The sequence below is a fragment of the Lactuca saligna genome, chromosome 3 (genome assembly GCF_052625555.1).
Source record: "Lactuca saligna cultivar CGN05327 chromosome 3, ASM5262555v1, whole genome shotgun sequence".
In the NCBI taxonomy this organism is placed as follows: Eukaryota; Viridiplantae; Streptophyta; class Magnoliopsida; order Asterales; family Asteraceae; genus Lactuca; species Lactuca saligna.
This window is the reverse complement of record NC_136419.1, coordinates 125607637-125630031: the sequence shown is the minus strand read 5'-3', so window position 1 is coordinate 125630031 and position 22395 is coordinate 125607637. Positions and strand designations below refer to the sequence as shown.

The 22395-nt window shown below is 41.4% G+C and overlaps 1 protein-coding gene across 1 annotated transcript; it reads left to right on the top strand.

The window, feature by feature from the left end:
* Positions 1-16987: 16987 nt before the first annotated feature.
* LOC145037214 (xyloglucan glycosyltransferase 4-like) lies at positions 16988-21242 on the top strand. Its single transcript, XM_078985819.1, has 4 exons — positions 16988-17865; positions 18329-18637; positions 19127-19531; positions 20274-21242. Exons 1-4 carry the CDS (start codon positions 17215-17217, stop codon positions 20910-20912), a joined length of 2004 nt encoding a protein of 667 aa, XP_078841945.1. The 5' UTR covers positions 16988-17214; the 3' UTR covers positions 20913-21242.
* Positions 21243-22395: the final 1153 nt, after the last annotated feature.

Below are 22395 nucleotides of genomic sequence, written 5' to 3'. Positions count from 1 at the left end.
TCGGCGAGTCCCAAAGTGGTACTCAGCGAGTTCTATGAAGATAGTCTTAGACTCGGCGAGTTGGATGAACAAATCGGTGAGTCCTATCAAGATTTCCTGGAGCTCGTCGAGTTGTTCTTCAAACTCGGCGATTCGGTACTCAAGTCGGCCCCATAGTCCCGAGTGGTGAGTCAAGGGTAACTCAGTGAGTGGGGTGAGGGACTTGGCGAGTGGAACCAGATTAGTAAGGGAAGGACTCGGCGAGTCCAGTCAACTGGAAGTTGCCTTTGACTTGGATTTCGACCTGGTCGAGGGTAAAAGGGTCATTTTACCCTAAGAACATCTAGCAGTGTTTGACTCATCGTTTTGTGGGATTTATAGCCGGAGGACGTCCGGAGCAGCAGTAGCAATAGCAGCAGTAGACAGTCAGTTTCCAATCAGTTCAGCAGCTACTTTGAGGTGAGTTACCTTCCAGTAGCGGTGGGTCTAAGGCCACAATGCTAGCCCACCAGTAGGAGATGTATGATAGATGATCGTTTTTGTGATATCATCTAGGTTTGCTACTACCTGATATGTTATATGCTAGCATGATATGTTATAGGTGATAATAGTAGAGTTCGGTTGTTAGGACCGAAGGGTAGTCAGACACCCCAGATGCGTCTGACAGTATGTGATTATATGTTTGCATGCTGGCTTGTTATGTTATATGTGATAGAGGTAGTAGGAGGGGACCAATCCCCGAGTTCGGTTGCTAGGACGGAAGGGTAGTTCAGGCACCCCAGATATGTCTGATAATATGTTATGTTATGATATATGTGATAGTAGCAGTAGGGGTGAAATAGTCCCCGAGGTTCGGTCGTCAGAACCGAAGGGTAGTCAGCACCCCAGAATGGCTTGACATGGGTAGTCAGCAACCTAGAATGGCTTGACACGGGTAGGTTGGCACCCCAGAATGGTCGTACCGGGTAGTTCGGGCACCCCAGAAATGCCTGGCAATATGTATGATATATGATTGTATAGTATGCGGTATGATGGGGGAACTCACTAAGCTTCGTGCTTACAGTTTCCAGTTTTGGTTTCATGTACCTCTTCTTCGAAGGGGAAGGAGCTCGCGCGGTAGCAGCACATCACACACAAGCTTTGTATTCCGCACTATGAGATCTTCCTGGGGATATGTGCTCTGACTTTATTATGTTCTTATAACTGGTTTCCAGACACGTACATCTTTTATGAAACGTTATGATTGGTGAATGTTTTATTCTAATATTTTGCTAAGTATGTGTATTAAAAAATGAAATTTTTGGCTCGTATTTTTGGGGTGTTACAAGTTGGTATCATAGTGCTGGTTTAAGGAATTCGGACACACCTCCGGGGGTGTTTGAACTCAAATCGAGGGAATTAAAAGATTTTGGAAAGAGAAAATGTTTTCTAAAAGGCTAAGTAAAGGGGTTTTAAGAAAGAACAAAGTGTGTGATGTGCGCGACCGGCTGAGCTCAAGTAAGTATTCCGTAATGTACCTATACAAGTTTATTTATGTTTATCAGTTTGTGTAGAATAGCATGCTAGAATAGGACTAAGGATCTAGGAGTGATGCCTTATGTGCCTGCTTTGTGTGCTTCAGTATATGAAAGAGTTGCATGCTAGGGTTGAGTAGACAGCAGTAGGATAGCCTATTTAGGTTATTCTTGATAATACGAGTTTAGCATTGTATGCCAGTTCAGTTCTCCGTATGAGGATAGAGTTACTTGAGATTGTTTTCCTTATGTCCAAATGTTGTTTGCTTTGTGCTATGTGGGCTTTGAAGTGATGGGAGTTAACTGTTAGGTGGATACGTTAAAGTCACATGTGATCAGGATTGAATAATCTCATAGTGTTGGATTTGACTCTATTGCGTAGCTCTTGTTTGATTCCTAACCATTGTAGAGATGAGTCCCTTACTCGAATGATTATCCGAGCCTCATCACATGTGATTGTATTCATGTAATGGTTAATTGGCATCACCAAGAGGCCTTCAGCAGCTCAGGACTGGGTTGGGTGGAGTCGGAGGTTTCCTAGGGTAAGCCTAGGATAAAGAGTGGTAGTGATCAGCAGTAGTGGAAGGGGCCTGGTTGAGTCGAGGAGGTCTTTAGGGAAGGTACGGATAGATGTGGAAGGTAGTATGGGCCCGTACTACTGAAAGTAGAGGATTCGTACCCGAACCTAGGAAGGCTAAGATAAGACCAGGGAACCTGTAGTGGGTGTGATTCCTTCAGGGGTATCAGTATCACTAACAATTGTTATTTCTTTTGCATTTCAGAATGGTGGTACTACACCCGAGGCCAGCAGTTGGCAGCTCAGGAGAGGGATCGGGTTCGGGATCAGGTTCCAAGCCAGTAGATGAGAGGCTGCGTGAGTTCATCGCGTCTGAAATCACCAGAGGTATCCTTGAGTCGACCCCCATTATCTTCGGGTCGATCAAGGAGGGTATATTGGAGATGATGGAGGATCGCCTCCGGGCATTCAGGATGATGGAGGATCGCCTCTGGGCATTCAGGAGTCACATGGCATCTGGCCAGTCAGGATCTCGCACATTGTCCTTCAAGGACTTTCGGGGCAGTGGTGCGCCGGATTTTCATGGGGCGAAGGACCCCATAGCTTCCAGACGATGGATTGCCGACATTGAGTCTGCACAGATGATTAGCTTCTGCCCTGAAGGGTCGAAGGTGAGGTTTGCAGCAGGGTGTTTGCATGATCGAACTAGGGATTGGTGGGAGTCCGTGAGCAACTCGTTGGGAGCCTCGGCTGTCGAGGCTATGTCGTGGTCGGACTTTGCGACCAGGTTCAGGGCGGAGTTTGCACCGGCTGTCGAGCTTCAGCAGCTGACCATAGAGTTTTTGGACATGAGGCAGATGACGGAGACTGTGGCGGAGATCACCGCCAAGTTCCGGGAGAGGGCATTGTTAGTTCCCCAATATGCGGGTGATGAGGACATGAGGAGGACCCGCTATCATGATATGCTCCGGGCTGATATTCGAGAGCATGTCAGTTTTTCAGCTTGCCCTACCCTAGACTCTATGATTGCCCGGGGCGAGGGAGAGAGAGATAGATCTGGAGCACGTCCGGAAGAGGAAGACTGAGGAGGGACAGACAGGAGGAGCTTCGGGGAAGAAGCCCAAGGGATCGGACGATAGGCCGAAAGGCCAGTCAGGACCGAGCCGCTACAGGAAATGCGGCAGGCCTCATGAGGGGGCATGTAGATTGGGATCGTCAGGCTACTATAAGTGCGGAAAGTCTGGGCACTTTAGCAGGGATTGCACTGCTCCGACAGCAGTTATTCAGACGTCTGAGTTGCTGTGTTTCCACTGCAACCAGAGGGGCCACAAGAAGGCCAATTGCCCCCAGTTAACAGTTCCAGCGCCGGTAAAGGCGCTAGCTCCAGCGACCCTGAGGATCACGGATGGACGGCAGGGCAAGGCAGAGGCTCCAGTGGTGAGGAGTCGGGCATTCCAGCTGACCGCCAAGGAGGCACGCGCTGCACCTGATGTGGTAACGGGTATGATTCTTTCCTTCTCATTATTTTTATGATGTTATGATATTGATATATGCTCAGTTTATATATATGTGGTAGGATCGTTCCATGTGAACGGTATCCTAGTCCAGGTGTTGTTTGACTCGGGTGCTACCCGATCGTTTGTTTTCCTTGCGCTTAGCAAGAAGTTCACTGAGTCTTCGGGCATGTTGGATTTCCCTTTAGAGGTAGAGATTGCCGATGATCGATCGGTGCAAGCATCATCAGTGTTCAGGGATTGTGTTTTGAGGTTATTTGAGGAGCGTTATCTGGTGGATTTGGTTTCCATACCGTTGCAGGGGAACAAGGTGATTATAGGCATGGATTGGTTGAGCCCCAATAGGGCGATGATATATTGCGCGCAGCAGCTAGTGTGGGTCAGGACCCCAAGTGGGGGAGAGTTGGTGATCCACAGCGAGAGGCCACAACATGGACCTATAGTAAGTTCAGCAGCAAGAGCTAGGCGCTACCTTCAGCAGGGATGCGCGGGGTATGTCGCGTACGTTATGGATACCTGGGAGTCGGGTAAGGCAACAGTGAGCGAGGTTCCAGTGGTGCGAGACTTCGCTAATGTGTTCCCAGAGGAGCTTCCTGGAATACCTCCGGAGCGTCAGGTAGAGTTCAGGATCGACCTAGTTCCTGGTGTGGCTCCGATAGCCAAGGCACCCTATCGGTTGGCTCCTCCCGAGATGCAGGAGTTGTCTACGCAGTTGTAGGAGCTGCTAGACAAGGGATTTATTCGTCCAAGCAGTTCACCCTGGGGAGCCACGATCCTGTGTGTGAAGAAGAAGGATGGGTCGCACCGGATGTGTATAGATTACCGGGAGCTGAATAAGGTGACGGTGAAGAACCGTTATCCACTCCCGAGGATTGATGACCTCTGTGATTAGTTACAGGGAGCATCTTGGTTCTCCAAGATCGATTTGCATTCAGGCTATCAGCAGATGAGGGTTAGAGAGGAGGATATATAGAAGACCGTGTTTCGGACGCGTTATGCCCCTTATGAGTTCGTGGTGATGCCATTTGGGATCACCAATGCTCCTGCCGCGTTCATGGACCTCATGAACCGCGTATGCAGACCGATGCTGGATCGGTCTGTGATAGTTTTCATTGATGACATCTTGGTTTATTCCAAGACACAGGGGGGCATGAAGAGCATCTGAGAGAGGTATTGGAGACCCTGAGGAGGGAGAGCTTGTATGCCAAGTTCTCCAAGTGCGAGTTTTGGTTGCGCGAGGTGCAATTTCTCGGACACCTCGTCAACCAGAATGGGATTTTAGTAAACCCGACCAAGGTGGAGGCCGTGATGAGATGGGAGGTTCCGAAGTCTCCATTTGAGATTCGGAGTTTCCTAGGATTAGCAGGCTACTATCGAAGGTTCATTCAAGATTTCTCCAAGATAGTCGTACCCTTGACACGGTTGACTAGGAAAGCCGTGGTCTTTCGTTGGGGGCCTGAGCAGCAGGTAGCGTTCGAGACTCTGAGGCAGAGGTTGTGCGAGGCGCCAATCTTAGCCCTGCCCGAGTTCATAGAGGATTTTGTGGTATATTGTGATGCGTCGATCTCAGGCGTAGGCGCAGTATTGATGCAGAGGGGGCATGTCATTACTTATGCCTCGAGGAAACTAAAGCCTCATGAGGCGAACTACCCGACGCATGACTTGGAGTTGGGGGCGGTGGTTTTCACTCTCAAGATTTGGTGGCATTAACTCTACGGAATTCGTTGTACCATCTACACGGACCACAAGAGTTTGAGGTACCTCATGGATCAGCCGAATTTGAACATGAGGCAGCATCGGTGGTTGGACGTGGTGAAGGATTATGATTGTGAGATCCTTAACCACCCGGGGAAGGCCAATGTGGTGGCCGATGCGCTTAGCCGCAAGGCGGCGCCGATCAGGGATGTTTGCATGAGGATGACTGTGGTAACTCCTCTATTGGAGCAGATTCGAGAGGCTCAATAGGAGGCTATCAAGGAGGAGCATCGGAAGAGCGAGCGTGTGGTGGGTTAGGTTTCCTCCTTTGATTATGATAGCCGAGGGCTATTGACACTACACCAAAGGGTGTGGGTGTCGTATCATGGAGGCATGCACCAGATCTTGATGGAGAAGGCGCACAAATCCCGATTCTCTATTCATCCAGGGGCGACGAAGATGTATCGAGATCTTTGCCTGGACTATTGGTGGCCCTACATGAAGCAGGATGTGGCGTGGTTCGTTGAGCGGTGTTTGACCTGCAGGAAGGTCAAGGCCGAGCATCAGATACCGCACGACAAGATGCAGCCGTTGGATATTCCATTGTGGAAATGGGAAGATATTACGATGGATTTTATCACAAAGCTTCCCAGGAATGTTTGAGGAGTGGATTCTATACGGGTCATCGTGGATCGATTGACCAAGAGAGCCCATTTCATCCGATTCAGGAGAGCATCTCAGCCTAGAAGTTAGCCGATATCTATATCAGGGAGATAGTGGCGCGGCACGGGGTGCCAGTATCAGTGATTTCAGACAGAGATGTGCGTTTTACTTCCAGGTTTTGGAAGAAGTTTCAAGATGAGTTGGGCACTCGTCTGCATTTTAGCACTGCTTTTCACCCGCAGACAGATGGCCAGAGTGAGCGGACCATCCAGATACTTGAGGATATGTTGCGGGCATGTGTGCTGGATTTTGGTGGTAGCTGGGATACCTATCTTCCTTTAGCTGAGTTCTCATACAACAACAGCTACCACGCGAGTATCGACCGCCCTCCATTCGAGATGTTGTACGGACGGAGGTGTAGGACCCCGATATGCTGGGGAGAGGTTGGCCAGAGGGTCATGGGAAGCACTGAAGTGGTGCTCCAGACGACGGAGAAGATTCAGCAGGTCCGAAGCAGGCTTCAGACTGCTTAGAGTCGGCAGAAAATTTACGCCGACAAGCATCGATCAGACCTGGAGTTCCAGGTCGAGGATATAGTTCTCTTGAAGGTGTCGCCTTGGAAAGGCGTCATTCGATTCAGGAAGCGTGGCAAGTTGGGCCCAAGATTCATTGGTCCGTTCAGGGTTGTAGCCCGGGTGGGAAAGGTGGCATATAGGCTGGATCTTCCAGCCGAGCTCAACCAGATCCACAACACCTTCCATGTCTCCCAGCTGCGGAAGTGTCTCGTGGATGATTCAACGGTGGTACCATTAGAGGATATACAGGTTGATGACAGCCTGAATTACATTGAGCGCCCAGTCGCAATCCTCAACCGGAAGTCGAAGGACCTGAGGAACAAGAGGTTGGAGTTAGTGAAGGTGCAGTGGCAGCACCGAAAGGGGTCCGAGTGGACTTGGGAGCCGGAGGAAGAAATGATGGAGCATTACCCCGAGTTGTTTCAGGATCGAGCAGAAAACTTCGAGGAAGAAGTCTAAAATAATTGGGGGAGATTTGTAGCACCTGGTTCCTGGTATGTATTCTTGATTATTAACTCTCCTTATGTATTGCATTTTAACCTTGGACTCGGCGAGTTGAAGGACTAACTCGCCGAGTAGAAGCAGGTCTAGACTCGGGTTCAACTCTGGCTACTCGGCGAGTAGGGTCGTGGGACTCAGCGAGTAGACCGTGTATGGACTAAAACCCTAACCCAGGTGTTTGCACCCTATTTAAACGATCTAACCCAGCCTCCACTACCCCTAGCACTCCCAGAGATCTGTAGAATGAAACCCTAGCCCCTTTTGTGTCCTTGTGGGTGATTTTTAGCATTTTGAAGGTGGTTTGAAGCTTTTGAGAAGAAGGAGAAGGTTGAAGAGTGCAAGAAAGGAAGAAGATCCGGAATATACTCTGTGAAGGGCTTCTATTCAGGTAGAAAAGTTCCTACCTTGACCTTTAGTTCATTGAACCCCCCTTTCTTGTCCCTAAAAAGAGGTTTTAAGACCTAAGAACCTAAATCTCTATGTGCTTATGGTTAATGTTCTGCAAGGACTTCGGATTTGGACCTTTAAGACATCCTAGTAGTATAAAGTCTCTGTGGTTGAGGTCCCTATTGAGTGTAGGACCTCTTAAAGAGCTTGGAATTGCATGTTTGAGCTCATTGGGCCATGCATGCACGTAAAGTTTGCAACTTTACGTGGTAAACATGCCCTAGGACCATAGATCTGTGGTTTTGAAGGATTGCATGTCTCAGATTTGGCCTATTTGGGAAATGGGTCGAGGAACTTGGCGAGTCCCAAAGTGGTACTCGGCGAGTTCTATGAAGATGGTCTTAGACTCGGCGAGTTGGATGAACGACTCGACGAGTTGGATAAACGACTCGGCGAGTCCTATGAAGATTGCCTAGAGCTCGCCGAGTTGTTCTTCAAACTCGGCGAGTCAGTACTCAAGTCGGCCCCATAGTCCCGAGTGGTAAGTCAAGGGTAACTCAGTGAGTGGGGTGAGGGACTTGGCGAGTGGAACCGGATTAGTAAGGGAAGGACTCGGCGAGTCCAGTCAACTGGAAGTTGACTTTGACTTGGATTTCGACCTGGTTGAGAGTAAAAGGGTCATTTTACCCTAAGAACATCTAGCAATGTTTGACTGATCGTTTTGTGGGATTTATAGCCGGAGGACGTCCGGAGCAGCAGTAGTAGTAGCAGCAGTAGACAGTCAGTTTCCAATCAGTTCAGCAGCTACTTTGAGGTGAGTTACCTTCCAGTAACAGTGGGTCTAAGGACACAATGCCGGCCCACCAGTAGGAGATGTATGATAGATGATAATCTTTGTGATATCATCTAGGTTTGCTACTACCTGATATGTTATATGCTAGCATGATATGTTATAGGTGATAATAGTAGAGTTCGATTGTTAGGACCGAAGGGTAGTCAGACACCCCAGATGCGTCTGACAGTATGTGATTATATGTTTGCATGCTGGCTTGTTATGTTATATGCGATAGAGGTAGTAGGAGGGGACCAATCCCCGAGTTCGGTTGCCAGGACCGAAGGGTAGTTCAGGCACCCCAGATATGTCTGATAATATGTTATGTTATGATATATGTGATAGTAGCAGTAGGGGGTGAAATAGTCCCCGAGGTTCGGTCGTCAGGACCGAAGGGTAGTCAGCACCCCAGAATGGCTTGACATGGGTAGTTAGCACCCCATAATGGCTTGACACGGGTACGTCAGCGCCCCAGAATGGTCGTACCGGGTAGGTCGGGCACCCCAGAAATGCCTATCAATATGTATGATATATGATTGTATGGTATGCGGTATGATGGGGGAACTCACTAAGCTTCGTGCTTACAGTTTTCAGTTTTGGTTTCAGGTACCTCTTCTTCGAGGGGGAAGGAGCTTGCGCGGTAGCAGCACATCACACACACGCTTTGTATTCCGCACTATGAGATCTTCCTGGGGATATGTACTCTGACTTTATTATGTTCTTATAACTTGTTTCCATACACGTACATCTTTTATGAAACGTTATGATTGGTGAATGTTTTATTCTAATATTTTGCTAAGTATGTGTATTAAAAAATGAAATTTTTGGCTCGTATTTTTGGGGTGTTACATATATTATAAGTTCTAATATATTAATAGTATTATTTAATTAGTATTGATCGAGAATTAATTTGGAATTAATTAAGTGATCAAAAGATAACTAATTAAATATATGGGTTGATTATGTAAATCATCCATAACTTGTATAGTGGGCTAAAAGGCTCCATGGATTATCAAGTTGGGTTAAACCCATAGGATGCTCCATGGGAGTTACAAACCCATGGGTCATGGAAATGAAGAGTCATGTCACATTAGGGTTTACATGGTGTAACCCTATATGTGACACACTATATAAGGAACATGTTATCTACTAAAATCGTTACAGTAAGTACAAGAGAGGGCAAGCCGATTTTTAGATTGTTATACATTCTCTCAAAGTCATTCCAAAGCATTTGGTGTTGTGTGAAGTATTTGAGGCATCACACTTGGGGTGTTAGGCTCTCAATGTTTTCAAGGAATCAAATCAACTACAAGGTATGTAATTATTGCCAACTTTTAGATTAAAAGTTCCCCATGTATGCTAGATAGGATTATGAACCTTGGAAATCATATTTTTCATGTATTTTAGACAAACATAGATCCAAGGTTTTTCTAGGGTTGCATGTACACCATAGGAGTGTTAGAATGCTCAAAAACCTTCATGAATTTACTATTGGTTAAATACTCCAAGTCACATGCTACATGGGTTAAATGGTCTTAGGGTAAGGGATTTGGTCGTGCTGCGTAGCTCTCGTCTGAGTCCAACCGTTGTGGGATTAAATCTTTTAGTCTAAGATTTTTTAGGCTATGCGGTATGTGATTGTATTCATGCAATAGTTAACTGGAACCAATGGAGGGTCGTGTGGCAGTTGGTGGATGGGTGGATTGTGCGAGCTCGGTAGGCCAGTTATAAGATATTTAGCATTCCTCTAGGAGTGAGGATTGAGCACTCGCTATGTTTGTATATATATTACTAGGGCTTTGTGATTATACTTGAGACAAATATGGGTAGGTGTGGAAGGTAGTATGGGCTCGTACTACTAAGAGAACAGGACCCATACGCGTAGCAAGGAAGTCACAACCCCGAGGTTTTGGTTGGGAGTAGGTCCCCCGTTGTTTATGCGGATTATATGATATCTTCCTGGTATATGTTCAGTATGGTAATGGCAAAACGATTTGAGGTGGGGTCCGAATCAGGACCGGGAGCGACTGGTCAAGATAGGCCAGTATTATCCATTGATCAGATGCGGGAGATGATTTCCTTGGAGGTTTCTCATATTTTGCGAGAACAATTGTTCGGTGTCGTGGACCGGGTAACTGCCAGGGTGATCGCCATGTTCGAGGTGCTAGTTACAGCTTTGCAATCTGTGAGAGATGTTGCTACTGGGATGACTACTTGGGGAGTATCGGTGGTGGGGTCACAACTAGGAAAGAGGAGGAGGGACTTTTCAACAGAGGATAAAGGGTTGGAGGCTGCTAACCAGGGTACTGGAAGTTAGGAGGGTCAAGAGGTGTGTGGCAAGTGTGGGGGAACCCACAGATTTGCTTCTCACAAATTCAGGTGATACAAGTGTGGGGAGAGAGGGCATGTGCGATGGGATTGCAAGAAGGATTAGATATGCTTTCACTGTCACCAGCCAGGTCATTCTAGGTCCCACTATCCTACGTTGAGGACGGAAGGAATTCAGATTCCAGCGGTAGTTGTTCCTCAGGAGGTCAAAGTTGAGCCGTAAGAAGTCTCTGGTATTTAATTGGAAACCCCCATTCTGTAATATTATTATGGTCAAATCGTCTATGATGAATATTTATTTTGTCTTGGAATATTGTTGAGTATGGATAGGCAGTAAATTTCGGGTTAGTTGCCTGTTTCGTCTGGTCTATGTGTTGCAAAGCTTCATGAGTTGTTAGGTCACTAGAAGTGTCAGGAGAATTTATTTTCAGGGGATTCTACGAGCTAGTCAAGGAAGGTAGCATGGTTGGATACCATGGCTCGCGACAGTGGTTCTGTTCCTGTCAATCTTTTGGTTGTGGTTGCTCAGTCATAGGGATGGGCTTGGTATCTGTTGTTAGCCTAGTGGCATTATGGAATTCGAGTTGTTGGTGCAGACCTAGTGATTTTTGGTTTGAGGCCTCAGGGGTTTTTCTCAAAGCCAGGAATGCGATTCGCGGGGCTCAGGAAGGGAGTGATGATTATGATCTGCTTAAGTTTTGCACTTGGAAGTAGAATGGTTGATTGATGGATTGGAACGTCATTTTATAGGGCAAGGGTTATTCTCTTCTAGTTGTTTGGGTTCTAAGGAGTGAGTAGGCTTGTGACCTCCATAGTCAGGTTGTATTTTCAGCTCGGGGTCTGTTGGTCATAGTGATTGGCGACAGTACGTCAGTGCCGGTGTGTGCAGCTGATTCAAAGTGGCATGAGTATATTGTGATGAAAGCACGGGCCCATATTCTTGGGAAATGGGAAGGCCAGGTGACAAATTGTCGCTCAGATTTCATGCAAGGAAGGTATGCTTGGGCCGTAGATTGGTAGTTTTCTATGCTTGTAAGCGGTTATAAGTGTGGATTTGGAGATCTTCAGCTAAAATTCAAGTTTCTCTTGGGATTCGATGGATTTGTTCTGGAGGGATCATTTTGCATATGCTATTCATTCCATGGTCAAGAATAATCATGCATGGTTGAGTCGGTTGAGTTATGAGTGGATTTCAAACTAGTGGATGGTATTTAGAACCCTAAGTGGAGGAGAACTGGGATTCTTGAGTGAGTATCAGTTGTTTAGGGATTTGTCAGTTCGTTTTGAATTGCTGTTCCCAAACTAGTTCCGGTCAAATGATGATCAGTAAATTATTTCCAGAAGCGGATATGTTCAGTTCTGAGTGGGTGCTGATTCTCTGGAGTAAGTGGTAGGCGTCATCGACCTTTAGGTCATTGAGTTCTCATTCAGTAATGGTTATCTGAAGGATTCAAGGAGTGGTGGGTAAAGTCCAAGGGATGTGTCAGCCTATCATCAAGTCCATTATGCTTTATGTCCCCTTGGACTCGGGTATGATTACCCACTTAGGGAGTGTGAAATTTTGGTTTTCAGCAGGCTCATGTTTTTGGCAACATTCGGGAAGCCTTCGGGAGCTAGATTCATATTGGTGGAATCTGTTCAGTCTCAATCAAGGTGGTACTTTCAGGATTGACGAAAAAGGGAATTTGGGAAAAATTTCTCAATCAGTTAATTAGATGATGGGAGCAGTAAGGGTTATGGGGAGTATCAGAAAGTATTTATGGGAAGTATGAATATTACATTCGTTGGATCGCAAGCTGTTGTCAAGGATTTTGATTTCAAGTCGGGGATTGGTTGGGAAGTTTCAAGTCATAAAGTCCTTTATGATAGTATCGAGTGGTTGCCCAGGTAGGGGTACACCTGAGCTGATAAGAGTTTGTGGTATCATGGGAATTTATTGGGTCTGAACATCTATGATCATCAATCCAGTGGTTGATAATGGCATGTCAAGGGTCAACTGTATTAGGGTTTGGTGTGCCATATGGTTTGGTTTTGAGTGAGGTTCACGATCTGTGTGTTTGAGGATCATTTTCCACATGTTTCTGGTAGTTTCTCCAGTCTAGAACTGGGGGTAGATTCATTATTGGATTCTAATCAGTTGTAGAGAAGGGTCTTCGACAAGATTGTTAGTGGCATTTTTGAGTGGGCTTTGGGTGTAATGCCATCTGTAACAACCATCAATTTCTGATCAAGTCAAATTCAGCCAAAGTCAGTCGGTCAAACCGGTCAACTCATCTAACCCTTGTATATTAGGGCTTACACTATGTTACTATTGTACAACTCACTATTTTAATAAGAAGTCATCACTTGGAAAGTTTATTCGTTCAGAAATTCTAAACCCTAATAGGGGTAAGTGATGAAACTATTCGATAAAACATTATTCTATACCCTTCGGGGGCATCTAACTATCAGAACGAAGCTTAACGGGGTGTACGAACCTTGCGTTGCAAAGCTAAACACCCAAAAAGGTCACAAACAAAGTCTCTCTCTCTCTCTCTCTCTCTCAATCTCTCCCTGTCTATCTCTATCTCCCAAATGTCTCCATGTATGTGAAATCTCTCCCAAATCTCTCCATGTATGTGAAATATATCCCAAATCTCTCTAAGTATGTGAAACATCTCCCAAATCTCTCTAAGTATGTGAAATCTCTCCCAAATATCTCCATGTATGTGAAATCTCTCCCAAATCTCTCCATGTATGTGAAATCTCTCCCAAATCTCTCTTAAAATATGTATCAACATTTTATGGTCATCCGAGTCATCCCGACCCTTAACTTAGCCAAAAACTACGCAAAACGGAGAGTTAACGCGAAATACAGCCTCTTAGAGTCGAACCCTCTTAGGACTGAACCTCCCTAAGAGGCGAGGCCCTAAGGAACCGAAACCTCCCTAAGGAGCCGAAACCCCCTAAGGAGTCGAACACCCTTGGAACCGAGCCTGTCAAGAACCAAGCATTGTTAGATCCGAACCACGCATAAGCCAGAACCGAGCCTTGCCTCCACCTCCCCCCCCCCCCCTAACCTTCGCCTTCGCTCCTCCTCAAGCCGCTGCGAGACTGCTCGGACCGAGACCTCCTCTTGGTTCCAGTACACCAACCAAACCCCTCTCTCGGTTCCTCTCCAGCGACCGAACCCTCCTCTCGACTCCCATCTATGTTCGGTTCTAAACCCCAGGGACCGAACCTCCGGCCCAGACTTCGGATTTTCGCCTGTTTTCTTGGTTTTTGACCATTTTCGTGATTCTAACGTGGGATTTTCACCCAAACTTATATTTTGACATATAAGACCCCATATTTCCATAATCTAAGCACATGTTTATGGAAATCTTTAATTAAGAATAAAATATGGTGGGTAAGTTATTTAGGTGGAGTGTTGACTTATCCTTTGTACAAGAACACAAGCAACCTCTCACACTCACTCTAGGGCCATACCCAGCCACTATTCCTCCATACCTAGTTAATCATTTTCCTTTTTTCCCACCATTATTTCAGCCATACTCTTGAACAAAAGCTGGAAATCCTCATCTCTCTTCCCATTTCACTCCTTCTCCACCAAAGAACAAACTCCATTCTCTCTCACTTCTCTCTCTCTAAATTTCAAGATTCCAAGGCTGATTTTCAAGTTCTTCATCTACTTTTTGTAAATAAAATCATCCTTCATATGATTATTCCACCTCTTTCTACCCCGATCATAGATTCGTTACACAAACTCCATCATATTTGTGGTAGAACTTCGAATCTTCAAGCAATCTTCTAAGTGTTCTTGAGTTGAACACTTCCGTTCTTCAACATCCATCCATTGAAATCTTAAAAGGTGAGTTTATACCCCCGCATTTTCATGTTTTCTTCAAGTTTTAGGAGGAGTATACAAGTTAAAACACCAACAACATAACTAAACTAAAACAATAGCTTTCAACAGAAAACTTAATGTTCATTCACAAACTATTATGAAGATCTTAAACTTTTTAGTTTTCAAAAATGTATTAGGTGCAAATAGTCAAGTTTATGCCTTTAAAATGACTACTTGCACATGTCCATACGCTTTTTCTACAATTTATGGTGATTTTTATAAAATTGCCTATCACTGTAGCTACGAATTTGGACTAGTCTGTGAATATGAACATTTTCACACCAGTTAAACACTTCTAAAAATCATAATAAAAATTATGAACAAACTAGACACATTTTTTAAACTATCAGAGTTTACAGATCTAGTTTTCGATCTCGTATGCATTTTTTGTGATTTTTTTAAATCAGTGTAGACATGGTAAAAACAAGTTCATAGATTACAACTTTATTAACACTTTGTAACTTGTTGAGCAAAGTGTAATACCTTGATGTCTTGATATTTTGCATGAATTTTCTGTTTGGATACATTCATGTTACAAAAAAAATGTTCACTAAATTGTAAGAATTCTTTATCATTACAATTAATGCATTATGAAGCATGGTAAACTTAGAATCGTTTTGTTATATACATTCTACTAATATAGAAAGTGAATACTACACACTACAAACATTTGGATAAACTATAATAAGTATAGTTTATGTTACATATACAATACAACAGAATACATTTCTACAAAAAGGGTTTTCGTTATCACATTACATAAATCTGTTAATAAATAAATTTGTGAGACACTCGCTTTACGTTACTTTCAAGTAGTGCAACAAAAGTCCTTTAATTATAACCAAAATCTCTTGTAGGGAGAACGTGATAGTTGTGTATAGATCTATATTGGGTTTGACAAACCCACACCTTAGTTGTATGCAACAGCTAGACCAACAGGTCTGGGGTGACAAATGTCATTAACACCATAGTATGGTTATAATAACTCACATGGGGTATTAACAAACATAAGATTTATGGGATTCCTATTTAAACTAACAAGTTTATGGCGACTGAAACTTGCATGATTCAAATTTTAAATGGAAAAATACTAGCATACTATTAATCTTGGCATTTTAGATTACAATAAAGGTTTGTCATTTTTCAAAATAAAAAATCAAAATTTCCAATTTGATTTTGGTTTAACAAAAAAATGAATCATTCTCACCCATAATTATTAAGAAATTGTGTTTCATGGTCAGAAATTACGTTGTATTCTGAAGAAAAAAAATTAAAAACCTTATTTTTTATAAATAGTTATTTAAATATGAATTGTTTTTTCTAAAACCTTTTAAAATTATGAGTGACTTCTTTGAAAGAAAAAAAAAATAGTGTCGTTTTAATTGTTGAATATATAGCTATTTTTTTCTAAAAAAAAAAAAATTTTTTTAAGGTAATATGGATCGGGTGGTTTGGGCGCAACACTTCATGAAACATGTTAACATTTTTACTTTACTCTATATATCTAGTTAAATAATCATAAATTTCAATAATTATTCAAACTTTTTAAGAAAATACAATCTCGAATATAAATCAATTGTCCAGATAAATTAAAAATGTCTAAATTCCAAACAACTTGACTTTCATTTTCGACACCCTTTTTAACAGTAAATATACTAATATGATGTATTTCAATACATGAAGTATAACAAAATATATAATGTATCAATGTATGTATGTAATTTTTTATAGACAATATTTATGGTTTAATGTTTGTCAATTTGTATGTTGCATAATTTTATAACACAAAATTTATACATGATAATTTTTATACATATAATATTACATAGTTTCATAACATAAAACTTATACATATAATGTTATTTTCGTTTTTCGTTTTTCGTTTTTATACATTTTTCGGAGTTTTGTTTTTGTTTTTGTTTTTTTTTTTTTTTTATATAGATTTCTTCATCAACAAATGTTGTTAAAATTCAACAAAAATACATAATTTGCTAAACCATAATACAAGAGAAAAGTTTATTCATATTTAGTTTTTGAACTTTTTTGAAACGGAAACGAACTTTCAAATTTGTTCTAACTAAACTTTTTTCATTCTCTATTTGTCAATGAACTATTAAAATTGTTCATATTTTACTCTTACGACCCGATAGGGCAATAAACTATTGGTTTTATTCACATTCAAACAATTTCTTTTTTTTGTTTATATTTTGCATCTAACTTGTTGTTGAAGTTTTTCACAATATTATTGTTTTGTAAATTTAAATCAATAATTAAAATCGTTCCTCTTCACATAATATTATTCTTTCTGAAATTGTTCACACCATTTTAAATGTTTTTAAATGTTACTAATTTGACATCAGTTATAAATCTCGAATCGAGAACAACTATAAATTAACTTAAATATTTTATTAGTAACTCAGATTCAAAATATTCCAGAATTTGAATAAAAAAAAAAAAAAAAAAAAAACTTTTATAGAAGAATAATTGGAAGACGTGTATTTACATCTTATGTTTACAGCACATCTGATTGAGAACACACTGAGTTGACCAAAATTTGATGCCATCTTCCTTTGTCACATTCATCTAACATTATTATTAATACACACTTCCACAATTAAACTCGCAAGGCTTCACTAACCCTTCAATTCCTCTCTCAGAAAACGATTTCCCCTTTTCCAATTTCCAATTTCCGATTTCCACTTCCAAGATCCAAATTGACCACGAAAAGCTTCATTCATGAGTTCCCAATTTCACTAACCCTAAACCCCCTTTTCGATTTTTTCATTTCTTGGGGGTTCTGATCAATTTTGGCTCTTAAATCCAATGGCACCAAGCTCTGTGGTGGTCACAATAGACAAATCAAGCAATATTTCGTTGGTGGAAGTTAATGATTCAGACACATCTGTGTTTCTCGAAAAGCAGAAAACAGCAAGCACAAAGCAGTTTTCATGGACGCTTTTGCTAAAAGCTCATAGAGTACTTTCTTTCTTTCCATGGATCGCAATGGGGTTTTCGAAAACTTTGGTTTCTGTGAAAAAACGAATTGCGTTAGCAGATAATGGAAGAGATGAAGTTCAATACAAAGAACGATTAATCTACAGATTCATCAGAGTTTTTCTTGCCATTTCGATTATTTCTTTGTGTATCGAATTCGTTGCTTATTTTCAGAACTGGGATTTGAATTTCATTCATGAATTCCACCCCACAGAAGTCATGGGACTGTTTCATTGGTCGTATATGGGTTGGGTATCATTCAGAGCTGAATATATTGCTCCCTCGATTATGATGCTATCTCAATTCTGTGTTGTTCTTTTCATGATTCAATCGCTTGATCGATTCATACTGGGACTTGGGTGTTTTTGGATCAAGTTCAGGAACATAAAACCGACAATTGATGGCGAAGCTTATGACATTGAAGATGCTTCCAGTTTCCCCATGGTTCTTGTTCAGATCCCCATGTGCAATGAAAGAGAGGTAACAAATCAATCCCAATTTCTCATTCATCTTTCATGTGTTTAACTATTTATTACTATTTACACTCAGTAAATTTCTACCCATTTACATAAATATATCAATTTAAAATGGTCATTTTTTTTTCCAAAATGTTTACAAACTTCTATGATGTTTGGACATATATTTTGAAAAAGATTATATGTTTGGATTACAATGTTCGGGTAATTTATGATTATTTTTCAAATAAGGTTTACATATTCAGTTAATTTACTCATATACCCCTCAAATAACGACGATATAAATAATTACACTTTAAAACATTGCACCCACGTTATATGATTCCAATTATTCAATATTATTATTATTATTATTATTATTATTATATTACAGCGCACATCCAAACACCTACACTTTATTAAAAAAATAAATCATTATTTCAATATCATACTAAGCTAATTTTCGGTGGATTTTTTTTTAATTGAAGGTGTATCAACAATCGATTGCATCTGCTTGTCAACTGGATTGGCCAAAAGACAGAATCTTGATTCAAGTTTTGGATGATTCAAGTGATGAACTTTTACAGATTTTGATCAGAAATGAAGTGAATATATGGAGTGAAAAAGGAGTTAACATAATTTACAGACATAGATTCATAAGAACAGGCTACAAAGCTGGAAACCTTCACTCAGCTATGTCTTGTGATTATGTAAAAAATTACGAATTCGTTGCGATTTTGGATGCAGATTTTCAGCCAAATCCGGATTTCCTTCAACTCACAGTTCCTCACTTTCAGGTAACAAGAACTCAATCACTCTTACTATTTATAGAAAGTTTTCCCTTTCTTATGTGATCAAGAAATTTAAAAGGCAACAACTTCGACCCAATCACTTAAAATCGGTCGGTTTGTGTAATGTTTTATTTCTAAAAGTTAATAAAAAATGATTCGGATCGGTTGAATGGCTACTCTTACTATTTATAGCAACTATTTTCTCTTTCTAATGACCAAGAATATTAAAACGCGTAAATTTTAACCCGTTTAATTAAAAACGGGTTGATTTTGGTTCAAATGAGTCAAACGGGTCATCTTACCATTTAGAAAGTCTTGTTGTTATAAAGGTGTCAAGTTTACCGAAAAAAATGTGTCAATTAGGGTTTCGCACAATATGTATTCGTATTCTTACAACTTTTTAAATCACTTTATGCAAGAATATTTTTGTGTACTTTTTTTTTTAAAAAAGTGTTCAATTTTGCTAACTTTTTTGATGGGTGATGCTAATTTTAGGGAAAACCGGATGTGGGTCTAGTTCAAGCAAGGTGGTCATTTGTGAACAAAGATGAGAATTTACTCACAAGGCTACAAAACATAAATTTGTGCTTCCATTTTGAGGTTGAACAACAAGTGAATAGTCATTTTCTAAGTTTCTTTGGGTTCAATGGGACAGCTGGCGTGTGGCGGATCAAGGCTTTGGAAGAATCCGGTGGGTGGCTCGAAAGAACGACAGTTGAAGACATGGACATTGCGGTTCGTGCACATTTAAACGGGTGGAAATTTATTTATCTTAATGATGTCAAAGTCCTTTGTGAATTGCCTGAATCTTATGAAGCTTACAAGAAACAACAACATCGATGGCATTCGGGTCCTATGCAACTCTTTAGACTTTGCCTCCCCGCAATCCTCAAGTCCAAGGTTTGTCTTTGTCTCTTTCCTTTTGCACTGTGTCTAGCTTGCTCTGATACCATGTTTTGCAGTAGAGTAGAGACAAATAAAATTGTGTCTAGCCGACTTTGATACCACGTTTTGTAGTAGAGTAAAGACAGATGAAACTGTTTATAGCCAGGGCCATTCCAAACAGACTTTGGATGATACCATGTTTTGTAGTTGAGTAAAGACGGATGAAACTATCTATAGCCAGAGTCGTTCCAAAAAATGTCCTTAAAATACATAAATTTTATCAACTGTTTGTATATTAACTCAATAATTGAAAAAAAAAAAAAATTATACTAGCTTCTAAATATAATATTTTCGATTATAAAAATTCATATATTTAAAGAAAAATACTTCTTCTGACTTTTTGAGATGCAAAATCACTAATAATATCTTCAAAATCGATTATGTCTAAAATTATATTAATAAAATCTATAAAAATTTTGAACACCTTTAAAAAGATAAGATGTTAGATATAAAGAGTTATTGGTGTGACACTAGAGATTGTCCATGTGAGAAGAAGACATTCACCAGTTTTATACATAAAGAGTGTATGACACACCTAGTTCTATGTTTTTGGGTCTTATTGAAATTAGTAATTTAGTATGGTGTGTAATGAAGGGCATTTATGTCTTTTTGTGTTGGTCCAACTTTTTAGGTTGCAGTAACAAATAGGTTTTAACAATGAATTTGGGGCCTAATATTCGTATTCTTTGTTTTGCAGATATCCAAGTGGAAAAAGGCGAATTTGATATTCTTGTTCTTTCTTTTGAGAAAGCTGATTCTACCTTTCTACTCGTTTACCCTGTTTTGCGTGATCCTTCCATTAACGATGTTCATACCAGAAGCTGAATTGCCGATTTGGGTGATATGTTACGTACCAGTAACCATGTCGATCTTAAACATCCTTCCAGCTCCAAAAGCATTCCCGTTCTTAATGCCATACTTGCTATTCGAAAACACAATGTCTGTCACCAAATTCAACGCCATGGTTTCCGGTCTGTTCCAGCTCGGAAGCGCCTACGAATGGGTGGTCACGAAGAAAACCGGCCGATCATCGGAATCGGACCTACTAGCCTTCGCAGAACGGGAATCAAAGAGTTTCAACGAAGACAAGATCCAGAGAAGACTCTCGGAATCCGGCCTCGAGATGCTCGGAAAACTTAAAGAACAAGAAGCTCCGGTGCAGCCGAAGAAGAAGAATCGGATCTACAGAAAAGAACTCGCGCTCGCGTTTCTTCTGTTAACGGCGGCTACGAGAAGTCTTTTGTCGGCCCATGGAATCCATTTCTACTTCTTGTTGTTTCAAGGGCTTTCGTTTCTTGTTGTGGGGTTGGATTTGATCGGTGAACAAGTGGCGTAATTGTGGCCGGAGATGTTGGTGGCGGCGGTGGTTCCTGCTAATAATGCGGGATTTGGGTCCGGGCCGGGTCGGGTCGATTTAATGGGACTTGGACCGGTGAATATAGGATGATACTTGAGACTTGATATTAGAGTTGATATTTTTTTGTTGGTGTTATTGTATAATTAGTCCGAATTGGATTGAGATGATTTAATTGGGTGATTAACACCTAATACTTGGGCTCGAGGAACCTATTTGGAGCGAGCTGTATACATTTTCACGTGTAATTTATATATATTTAATTCAAATGTTTTTAGTAATCGGATAATAAAATATCTATACAACTTCTCACTTTGCTTTTGTGGTTTGTTAAAGTCGTCATATTTAACATCAACAAACTTGTGTTCAACAAAAAAAATCAACATGTTAAAGTCGTCATAGCCGATGGGATTCTACTAACACACGCCCTCCACACAAAACATATAACCTTCACCGGGACCAATTTCAGCCAAACGGCGTTGGATGACGAGATCACCATCTTTGAATCAATTAGAGTCCGCGCATCGCTAACATAAAACTTCCCATCATTAGAAATTCTCAATTTCCAAACATCCAACTCACCGGTTAACATTCATGCATCGCCGTGACTTCTTCAATAATGTTGGGAATTCTTTTCCAAGCCCTATTAAGATTGTTGTTGATTATTCTCTCTGCAATAGAGCACGACTTTCTTTTATCTAATTAAAAAAAAAAAGATGGAATTGAGAAGCAAAACGTACCATTACCTGGCCAATTATCTAACCAAAAAAGAGTATTGTTGCCTACCCACTTGAATTTGAAACACAGAATACAACTCAACCCCAATTTCTTCAATCGATGAGATTACCTTCGCGACAGGTCCAGGAAGGGTTTTTTTCGCTACGAAGACAATGGATTTTTTGGATGAGTTGTAAATGCCACATACGACCTGCTTCCATAAGGAATTACCCTCATTTTTAAATCTTCATATCCCCTTAGTCTAGAAGAGCTCAATTCAACGAAATAAGATAACCCCCCCCCCCCCCTCCCCTCCCCTCAACCCACTTTGATCCATGGGCCCAAGAACCACATCCCAAGCCACCCAGTTTGTTTTATATTTTTTTCGTCTCTTCTACCCGAAAGAAAACGCCTACGAAGATTCTCAAGATGCATAGTGACAGATTTAGGGGCCTTGAAAAGAGAAAATGTTGATATTTGTGTTGCGTCTTAGGCTAAGTATTTTGTATCCGGATTTGGCATGTTCATCCGTGTCAATCTAGATTAGTTACGTAGTTATCTAGATTAATTGTTAGGGTTATAGTATATATATGCATGCATGTATGCATATATTAACAAGTTTTTCATTACGTTGACTCTTGTAACCCTGAACGCCTCTACAGATTGAAGTTCTTTATCTAGCTCTTCTGAGGTGTTATTGCATTAATCATTCGACATATTCAGCGCAATACTTGTGTTCTTATTACGT

What these genes read in the sequence shown, in the direction of transcription:
- LOC145037214 (XM_078985819.1), top strand. Translation starts at nt 17,215, where the DNA reads ATGGCACCAAGCTCTGTGGTGGTCACAATAGACAAATCAAGCAATATT. An exon ending in CCATGTGCAATGAAAGAGAG is followed by an intron (nt 17,866 to 18,328) that starts GTAACAAATCAA and finishes TTTTAATTGAAG; the next exon opens with GTGTATCAACAATCGATTGC. An exon ending in CCGCAATCCTCAAGTCCAAG is followed by an intron (nt 19,532 to 20,273) that starts GTTTGTCTTTGT and finishes TTTGTTTTGCAG; the next exon opens with ATATCCAAGTGGAAAAAGGC.